This window comes from Agelaius phoeniceus, chromosome Z (genome assembly GCF_051311805.1).
Source record: "Agelaius phoeniceus isolate bAgePho1 chromosome Z, bAgePho1.hap1, whole genome shotgun sequence".
In the NCBI taxonomy this organism is placed as follows: domain Eukaryota; kingdom Metazoa; phylum Chordata; class Aves; order Passeriformes; family Icteridae; genus Agelaius; species Agelaius phoeniceus.
In genome coordinates this window covers 60,244,132-60,254,638 of record NC_135303.1, presented here as the reverse complement: position 1 = coordinate 60,254,638, position 10,507 = coordinate 60,244,132, and the positions used below count along the sequence as shown (strand labels likewise).

The 10,507-nt window shown below is 41.5% G+C and overlaps 1 protein-coding gene across 2 annotated transcripts in view; it reads left to right on the top strand.

The window, feature by feature from the left end:
- Positions 1-985: 985 nt before the first annotated feature.
- FOCAD (focadhesin) overlaps positions 986-10,507 on the top strand; it is a 90,123-nt gene continuing 80,601 nt past the window's right edge. The window contains exons 1-4 of one of the 2 annotated variants that reach the window (XM_077171132.1): positions 986-1,083; positions 4,878-4,980; positions 5,402-5,490; positions 8,414-8,488. In XM_077171132.1, the coding sequence (XP_077027247.1) occupies positions 5,434-5,490; positions 8,414-8,488 (132 nt within the window). In that variant the 5' untranslated portion in view covers positions 986-1,083; positions 4,878-4,980; positions 5,402-5,433. The remainder of the gene's footprint in view (positions 1,084-4,877; positions 4,981-5,401; positions 5,491-8,413; positions 8,489-10,507) is intronic. The other variant, XM_077171133.1, reaches the window with a different exon arrangement.

Below are 10,507 nucleotides of genomic sequence, written 5' to 3'. Positions count from 1 at the left end.
GCCATGTCACAAATACTTGTATGTGCTGCTTGAAAACGGCTGCTGCAGAGAGGTCACAGATAAAGCCAGCAGTCCACATGTTCTCTCGGATATGATTCATCTTCCCTTTGTATTGTACACCTGTAGCTCAAGTGAGTCACTTCTGGGCTTTTAGTGCCTCTTGGAAGTGGGAGTGTATGTGTTTCCACCAATTCAGTGAAGGCAGTGGCAGGGCAATTTGGGTACCATAAACTGCCTACAGCTTTAGCTGCTGAAACTGAAAACAATATATTCCCGATGTTTTTAAATGAAAAGACTGAAGAAATATTAGACAGACTTATCTACATTTACTTTTGTTTCTCATTTGTCATCATTCTACTACTTTCAGCTCAAACCAACTCAGAGAAGGTAACCTTGAGAGAAAATAATCTAACCTTAGAGAATAATGTAACCATTTTCAAACAAACTCCTTTCAAAGTATTTCTGAATTTTTCTGAAAATATTTTTCACTGGGAGGCATTCTTATGTTATATGTGCCTTGCAGAAGGTGTGTGTTGCTTTGATGTTAGGGAACAGAAGCGCTGTTTTGTATTAAACTAACAACCTTAACTGAGAATACACACACAGATGTGTGGTTCCCAGTTAGCAGCAGGGCAGTTACCGAAATACATCAGAACTGGGTCCAAACTCTTCTTTTGTCTCTGAGAGAGCTGCACTCTCGATGTTTTTAGAGGTGTTTTCCAACCTAAGTGATTCTGCGATTACGTGGCAACCTGCAGCAACTAGAACACCATTTATTCTTCACGTCCATGGTCTTCCTGATGTTCCTGCACTCGCTGATGACTGCCTGCCAGAGCATTTAGAGGCTGACACACTCACTCCGCAGTACTTTCGAAGGCGATGAAGGCCCGTGTACCACCGCAGAACCCACGTCCGTCCCCGCGCCCTCACCAGCGCGGACCCCGCGGCCCGGCCAGCGCCGCCTCTCGGCCCCGCCGCGCCTGCGCCAGCCGCCGCGCATGCGCGCTGTGCGCGGCCGGTTGCGGGCGGCGGCGCGGCCGTGGCGGAGGCGCAGCGAGCCCGGCCCAGCCCGGCCCGGCCGAGGTGAGGGGCCCCGGGGAGCGCGGGGCGGGCGGCGGGAGCGATCCGCGGCGTCAGGACGGCAGCGAAGTAAAGGCAGCTGCTGCTACTTCCCTGTGAGAGGGGGTGTTGTTTGTATACGGTTTTGTTTAAAACAGGTCGCTCTGAGACGTTTCACTTTGTCGCACGCAAGCGGTGAGGGTAGGGTGTGTGCAGGTGTTCTCACTCCTGGCTGGGTAGGAACACCAGTTTGAATCGAGAATCCTTATAAAGGAGCCAAAGGCTCTCAGACCACTGGCGAGAAATGTGGTCTCAGTGCTCCCTGCACTCAGTTTCTTTTATGTAGCCTAATTTACAAAGTTTCTTTTGGAGAACTGGACCAGATCCGAAAGTGTAGTGCAGTGACAGCCTCTCTGTGATTCACTTGAATTAGCAATGCTTTTCCATCTTAGCATTAGAATGCTTTATTAGATTTGTGTTGCAAGGATATGGTAGCAAAAGGGTTACAGGGGTGGCCTCTGGGAGAAGCTGCCAAAACCTTTCCTCACATCTGACGCAGCCAATGCCAGAGGGCTCCAAATGGACCAGCCACTGGCCAAGGCCAAACCCATCAATTATCCTCAGGGATAACAAATTTAAGAAGGTGAAAAACTGCTACACAACAGCAGCCCAAGGAGAGAAGTGAGAACATGAGAGAAACAGCCCTGCAGACACCAAGGTTCAGAAGGTGGGATGAGATGCTCCGGGTGCTGGAGCAGAGATTGCTCTGCAGCCCATGGTGAAGCCCATGGAAGTCTGTGGTGAAGCAGGTGTCCACCTGCAGCCAGTGGAGAACTCCGTGCTAGACTGGTTGGATGCCCAAAGGAGGCTGTGATGCCATGGAGAGGAGGCCATGCTGGCTTCTGAGAGGACCAGTGGGACCATGGAGACAGGAACCCATGCTGAAATAGGTTTTCTGGCGAGACTTAGGATCCACACTTGAGCAGTTTGTTCCTGATCAACTGTACGCCATAGAAGGGACCCACGCTGGAGCAGTTAATGAAGAACTGCAGACTGTGGTTGGGATCCCATGCTGGAGCTGGGAAAAGTGTGACTGTGACCTCATTTTCTGACCCCCTACTCCAGTTAGGGGAAAGAGGTAGAGAAGTTGGTAGTGAGTGAAGTTCACCCCAGAAGGAAGGAAAGGTGGGGGGAATGTGTTTCCAAATCTTTTTGTATTTCTTACTATTCTACTCAGTTTTCTTTGGTAAAAATAAATTTCCTTGGCTTGAGTCAGTTTTCCCTATAACAGTAATTGCTGAGTGATCTTCCTGTCATTATGTCATAATCCCTTAATCATATTTTTGCCCCTTTTCCAGTTGAGGGGCAGTGATAGAACAAAATTGTGGCTATCTTGCAGTAAGTCAAGCTTAAGGCTACACAGATGCTTATCACTTACATTGACTAAGTTGGGTAAGCAAGCCAAGGTCCCTTTCCAATACCTTGTTTTTTCTTTCTTTTAATCTTGCGTGTCCCTGTGGATGGTTTTGGGGTGGATGGTTTTTTATATGTGTGGTTAATGGTGTATCATAGAATGTCCTGAGGTGGAAGAGACCCACAATCATAGAATCGTGGAGGCTGGAAAAGATGCCCAAAAGATGATCAAGTCCAGCATTTAACTGAAAACCACAATTTCAGCTAAACTATAGCCCAAAGTGCCACATCCAATCGTTTCTTGAATACTTCCAGGGGTGGTGACTCCACCACTTCCATCCTTGTGGGTTTTCGGGACTCCACTGGATTTGGTAGAGAAGAAGATTCAGACCAGTTTTGATAAGAGGATTGGACTAGATGAGCTCTGGAAATCTTTGTTCCAAAACTGTTTGATTCAATGATTCTTACTAGGAGTAACACACATGGGTATGGATTTACCAAGGAAAAATTATGCCTGACCCACGTGATTGCCTTTAATAAATAATAATTGGATTTGCAGTCGAGTGGAGGAGTAGGTGTCATTTACCTCCTCTTGAACAAGACTTTCAACACTATCTCCCACCCTGTTCCTGTATCAAAGATAGGGTGTGTTTCTGCTGGTGGGGCTGCCCTCTGCATGGACTAGAGGAACAGGTGATGGAAACCTGAGGAATTTCAGCAATGACAAATGTCCTGTCTTGGCCTACCACTTGTGGATGGGCTGGGGAGCAGTTCTGTGGGGCAGCCATAGGCCCTGGCAGGCATTGCTCTAGGATGTGTGGCAGAACTCTGATAGGGTGAGATTTGTCCGCCCCCGTTCAGCACACCTTAGATCTCATATTGACATGTCTGGTTCTGGATCCTTGTGTAGGCAGAGATAGGGACTGAATTCAGCAGAGATCATGGAGATAATGGGGCTGAGCTCCTTTCCCTGTGAGGAGATGCTGTGGTTTCTAGGACTGTGCAGCTGGGAGGAGGCACAGCTGAACAGTGGTAGCCAGTAGCAGTCCTGGCACCAGTGGAAGGGGATGAAAAGGCATAGCCAGGCTCTACACAGGAGTTCATGGAAAAAGAGCTAAAGCCTAGTAATGGAGAGAACGCTTTTGTTGATCAGGAGAGCTCAGTAAAGTGGTGCCTTCCCCAGTCTTGGGAGGTTTTTAAAGCCAAACTGAAGCAAAGTCTTGAACAACCTGGTCTGACTACATGTCTGAACTTCCTTTGAATGGGAGGTTGAACAAAAAACATCTTTAGGTCTCTGCCAGCCTTGATTATCCATGTATCGTTTAAATTTTATGGACATTCCATATGGATACACAGTTACCTTTGCTTAGGGTGAATGCTGAAGACTGAGGAACAGTTTAGGTAGTGTTTAATTTAATTTCATTGATATGGCTGTTGCATTGTAACTATCCTGTGGATATTTAGTTTAGATTGATAGAAATTTAGGATTTGTGCCTGATGCAAGGGCAACAGATTTCTTGTCTACTCGGAATAGCTGATTTGTGCTTACATTGAAAGTATGTTCTGTGCTTGTAATGATAGTCTGTAGCAGTTTTTCCTTTTAATGTGGGTAAAAAAATAGTTACCTGATGAGAGATACAATATAATTCTAGTGTGTTCATGTCAAAACTGTCCAGGAAGGAACCTTACCTCATTTTGCTGCTTATTGGGTAGAACTGAGGGGGCTTAGGTTTATATATACAGATGGCTGATACATCTAGATCCACTGGAGTTATTAGCCATGCTCAACAGATCCAGGTACATCTGGAATTGTTTGCTGTAGGAATATTTTTTTTTTAAAGCAAGATATCAGCTCTAGTTTAATGAGTGTTCATTTATTATATGGACCACCTATTGTCTCAAAATGCCATAACATCTATTCTAAAACTATACATACCATACCAGTATCAGTGTTGTTTTTTTCTCCTGCACTTTCAGACATGTAATCCACAAGTGTATGGGAATACCTCACTGCTTAACTGTGAGGAATTTGTGTTCACTGATCTATTAATGTAGCTATTATTTTTGAGTTTTTCTGCCACAAATGGTGGTTTTTGTGGCACATGCAGCATTGCTTGTATCCAGGCTTTAATTCTATCTTTTTTTTAAGTGGCAAGATTCTGAATGTATGACACTGATAGCATGTCTTGAAATTTGAGTATTTTCCATGTATATGTTTCCTCAGTGCTTATTGCAAAGGATTACACTTAGGTTTTCAACAAGTACTAGCTTTTTTGGTTTTTTGAGGAAGCCATTCCAAGGGACTGGAGGTGAGTTTACAGTAAACTTAAATGTTTGAGAATTTGCAGTGGCCATCAGTTTCATTGGTGTGCAGTAAACTGACTTCTGATTCCTCTTTAATGTAGGTTCATATGTGCTTGAGAGAACCTGCATATTCCAGCTTACAGGGTAGGTTTTCACTTCAAGTGTTCCAGCCCCTAACTACAATTACCATTTGTTGTCTCACAGGTTGGTCTTCTGTTTGTTTTACTTCTGCTTTTGCATGAAATGATGGAAAGTTTGTGGATAATTTTGCATTTTAAATCATATTTGTGAGACTGTGAACATTCCTTTTGAGCTGTCTCATTTTCAATTCAATGAAATATACTTAAAATACTCCCAAGAATACATGCTCCTAGAGTACACATATGCTGTGCCATATGGAATGGTATATTTGTCGCAGCTTTAAGAAATTCCTGTAACCCATTCTTTGTGCAGGACCAATGACTATTCACCATTTCTTGAGTTCAAGCCCAAAAGACAAAGAAAATACTTTAATGCTTGCATCTGTTGTTAAATACAACATAAATATGGGGGGGATGGAGAGGGTGTAAAAAATAGTATGCTGTCCTTCCTAGTCCTAAGTATATTTTTTTAATCTCTCTTGCAGAGTGAAATTTAGTGTCATATGACAGAGCCAGAATGTTGGATGACATCAAGAAGCGATTTGAGTTTCCTAATGCAGTTGTTCAGTCACAGGTAATTTTTGGAAAGCATTAAGACAAATCAAGTTGTTTGTGGAAATGTTTGTTCCAACAGCTGCTGCTTATCTGCCTATCTGGGTTTTTTTTCCAAAGTCAGAAAACCAGAGAAACAGACTATTCCTAAATCACAATAAAATCCTAATTGCCCTCTCTGTGTAATTGAAACACGGGCCATAATTGCTCATCACTTTAAAGTCTCCAGGAAAATCAGAAACTTTCCATGACTGGAAGGTTGGAGTGTGGCCAAGTGGTTTTTAGTGACCTTGTGATCTCAAGACGCCAGAAATTACCAGATGCTGTGTGTGGGGCTGAAATACTTTGTAATGTTTCATAGAACTGCTCTGTTTCTTCCTTGGTGGTGAGAACTGATGAATTACTGCAGTCTTGTCTGTCATCAACGGATAAGTATATGCAGCTCAGCTCAGCCCCCTTTATTTTCTGATCCACGCATTTGTTCCTCGTCATTTTCACCTGAAATTATAATGTACAAAAAGTGTTTATCACAGTATGTTTAATGGACAGGAAAAAGTAATAGCAGTAATAGCCTCTGGTTCTTTACTTGGTAACATACATGTTCTTTACTTTGGTAATTTCTCATTTCAGTGTTAACAATGTATCTCTTTGGCTGTAAGTTCATTGCTAATTTCCCTGTTTTCTTCCTCTCCTATTTTGTATTCAGGATTAAATATGTACCCATTTGTTTGGTGAAATAAGTTAATCAGAATGCGGTCTGTGCAACCTGATGCCTCTCTTGCCTCTTCATTTTAGTCAGTTCACTTTGGTTTAATAGTAATTAGGTTTGAAAGAGACATCCAAGTCTACTTGTCATCAGCTTGGCATTTGGGAGAGAAAGCCATGTTCCTGAAAGCTGGAGTTCATCTAAGGTCTAGCAAATAGTCTTGCACTGCAGATGAGTTTATACCATTAGCCTTGATGAGTAGGACTCAGCATCTCCGAAGCAGTCAATTTTTCTTTAGTGCAGAATGTCCCTGTAGTACACTGTTGTATTGCTTAAATGTCTTGGCTCATTATTGCAGCTGCAAATCATTAAGGTCTGCTAATGTGCTTTGGTTGATTTTGTCCTGTTCTTTGGCTGTTTTGATAGTTTCCACTTCTGTGGAAACTATCAAAACAGGGTATTCTGACACTGGAAAGCATTCTGTAATCTTCAAAGTACAATCAGGTCAGGATTCAACTTCATGAGAGATGTCTTCTCTTTCTGGGATATCTGCTCTGCATCTACACTGATCAGAAAAGTGAGGAACTTGAACACAGATTTGTAGGTCATGAAGTTTTACTGTTTAATCAAGTTCTAGAAATGCAGGGAGCTAATCTGCATTTTGACTTTTCTGTATAGCTAGGTCACTGCAAAAGCCAAGTTTCTATTAATAAGCCCCTTTTCCTGTGTAACAGGAGTGTCTTAAGGATGTAGGTGTGAATTAACTTCTGAAGGTCCTTTTAAGCAGGAAAAAGATGTTTTCTTCCCTTGTAAGCACACTGAAAGACATCTGATCTGCCTGGGGAGCACACTGTTGCTCTTGTGATGGGTTCATTGTAACCAGAGATAAATGGTTACTTTGACTTGGTCCCATTTTCTCCTTCTGTTTCCTCAAGAGTAAGATTTCCAAATAACCTGTCTTTTTAAGTCAAATGTACATTTCCTTACTTGTGAAAAGCATAGTCCTTGTAGTCTAGGAGTGCGTCAGGTGCTGTCTTTGCAAGAAATATAAGCTCTTATTTAGGTTTGCACAGGTTAGCAACTAGTGCATGACTGTAGTGGAAATAAATCTTGAAAGGAGAAGGAACCTTGAAACACTGAAAACAGTCTGTTCCTTTCTTTTTGTATACTAACAAAAATGAAATACTAATTTTTATTTTTATTCTTTGCTGGCCTAGTTTGCTTTTTCCAAAAGTAATGATCTGTCTGTCATTAGCAGAGAAGAGTAGATTCAGCAGCTGTTCTGGGCGCATTGATCGTCTGAAACATTTTTATGCTGTTACTATGAAAACATGTCTTTCTGTCTTTCACAAAAATGGGTTTTTTGTGTAAGAGTATAAAAAATTATGAAACAAGACAGAGTAAGACATTACAAATGAGTCAGAAAACAAAAGCCTAGGTTGAAACACCTGACGCCTTTGAGGGTATTTCAGTTCACATTTAGATTTTGAAAGACAGTTTGAGGAAATCAGACTTCTACTAAAATAAATGAGGAACTTAATCTTTACCTCAAAAGAATAAACCTGGGCTGTTTTGGGGAACTGAAACTTTTTGGTTTGAAGACCTTGACTGTTTAAAGCTTGTTAATGATTACTACCGTGGAATAGCTTAATGAGGAATAATGCTCATGTCAAATGCCCTGTTTAAAGTAAATGAAATATTTCTGGCAGGAGCTGTGATAAAGGGATATGCAAAGTGCTTAAGGCAAAACTTGTGGTGCAAAAATTTGGGCAAGTTGCTTAGGTGTGCAGTGTTCTGCTTCTTCTCTTGCTTCTGCTTCCCTATATAGTACAGGATTTATTAACTACTAGTGCTTTTAAGGACATGGAGATCTGTGCAGCAATGGAGGTATAAAGTTTATTGAAGTTGCTGCATCAAAATATCTGGATTTCCTAAATACCTATGTACCTGTAAAAAGAGGCCTTTGGACTTAGTGGAGCCCTGTGGAAGTTTGTTTTGTGCCTCAGCAAAACAGTAAACGTGAGTATATCAACATTATGGAAATTTTTGACCCTAAACCATATTTCATCTTCAATATCCATAAGGCTGGTATTTCAATCATAATGAAATGATGATATACAACAGCATTTTAAATACTTCTTAGTGGAGAACTTAAAAATCTTGCATGTGCTTTTTATTTCTTTTAATTTTATTTCTTTTAATGCATCTTTGTGTGTTTTTTGTTTCTTTTTCTCTTTAGGCAGTGGGCCATCTGATTGCTGCAGTACTGAAAGAAAAAGTTTCTTCGAAGAAGATCAGACAGGCTTCTGACCAGGTCTGTGGCATTTTTTCACTTTCATCTCCTCTTTCATCATTATGTGATTATTCTATGTGTTTTTTCTAGGTTTTCCCATTTTTCATTGTGTAATTTTAATACAATTCTAGAAGTTAAATAAGGTTGTTATCAATATGTATCTGGGCATACAGAAACAGTTAAACTCTGACATCAGAAGAGCAGTTTTACTGCCATTACAAGACTTAATCGCAGAAGCCTTAATCCTATATCTAATTATGAATACCTATATCTAGCTATGTCCAGTTTAAGAGAGTTTAATTTAGTTATGTTACTGAGATGAAGTACGGAGACTGAGACATTGTCTCTTGAGTTGAAAATTTGTTTACATTGCTATAAAAATTTCTAGTATGGCTTTTTATATATCTGCATTGGTGTTATATTTCAAATCAGGTAACTAGACCTTGTATTTCTTCAGGAGGGAGCAGGATGTAAAGGCATACTTAGTGTTTGCATATCAAATGAGCCAAGTTCACTTAAGTGCATGTCTTGTTAACAGAGAGGTATATGAAATGTTGGCAAATTCAAGTGTCACATTTCCCACAGCAAATGGGAAAGGTGTTAGCTCGAATTTTTTCCTCTGGTTTTTCTCCCAAAAAGCTGACATGTCTAGAAATGAACAGAAGTTGATCTGTGGATTTTTATTCCATAGTCTGGGGACTTCACTCTAACATACCCAGACCTGGAAAGCACTAAGTTTTGATGTGAGAGAGTATTGGAGGTGTGTAGTTTATCTAACAGAAGCTCTTTCACAGTCATGATCATAATCAAGTTCCCAAATTACGTTCTAGTTTTGAGCTACAAGCTGATATTTTCCCCTTAATGCTTGCTTATGTGAAGGTATTAGACTGAAATACAGCAACACATTCTAATATGCTAGGAGGCAGAAGATTGTGCTGGTTAGACATTGCAGACTCTCTTTATACTCAAGAGCATTTTGCACTGTTGGTTGTTTTAAAACCTTCCTTGTTCTCCACTTGAAAGTCACGAAGTCAGCAAACTAATCTGTGAATACTAATTTACCATGGAAACCAGCAGCAGTTTTGATGGTTACTGCCAAATCTTCATGCTTACTAGCAAATAGAACTTTATCTGTTTAGTAAAGGCGACTTACCTTTGGATAGCCCTCTGTAAGCCTGTCCTTAGCTGTCTGTGCTACACCTTGGTGTAGACACAGCTTGTCATGACAGTTTCGGAGTTGTCTCCAATTGCATCTGTCGGGTCCGGCTGTCTGTCTCTGCCTCGACACGGGTAGAGTGGTTCTTGGGTGGCACGCGATGCAAAGGACGAGTCTGGACTCTTCAGCTTTTCGATCTTCAGGTTGTTTATTATTTCTTATCTACAAAATTTTCTGTCTGCCCGACAGAGGTCTGATCTGCAGGCAGTCACAGGCACTCTCTGACCACCCACGGGGCGGTCATGTCTTTTTATACTAAAATCTACATACACAATATTTACCTTTATTTCCCAATGTTTTTCACCCATGTTAGCAAGTGCACCTTCACCATAAACCAATCCCCAAGTGCCAGCATCATCACAGGAGATGGAGGACAAGAAGAAGGACGAGACACGCCCTGATCCCTCCATCTTGTCTCCATAACCCCCTTGTACCAAAAACCTTAAAGTTTATATCTCACCCTCTAAATGTGTCTGTTTTACACCTTTTACTCTAAAGTGATTCTCTTGTCCTCAAACTCTTGTTACTTCTGTGGATGGATCAAAATCAAGCCACCAAACACTCTTGGCAACATTCCAGGATTTTCGAGACCCCCAAGGGTTCTCCTGGCATCTCTGGACATCGGGAACGATGTGCTGAGATCCCACATGCATCCTTATTTTTTAAATCAGGAAACTGATGATAACCTGCCTGTGGGTGTCCTATCCCTGAATGTGTTCAAGGTCAGGTTGGATGGGAACCTGGGCAACCTGACAGTGATGGCATCCATTTCCATGTCCCAGATTTGGAACTAGATAGTCTTTAGGGTCATTTCCAGCACAATC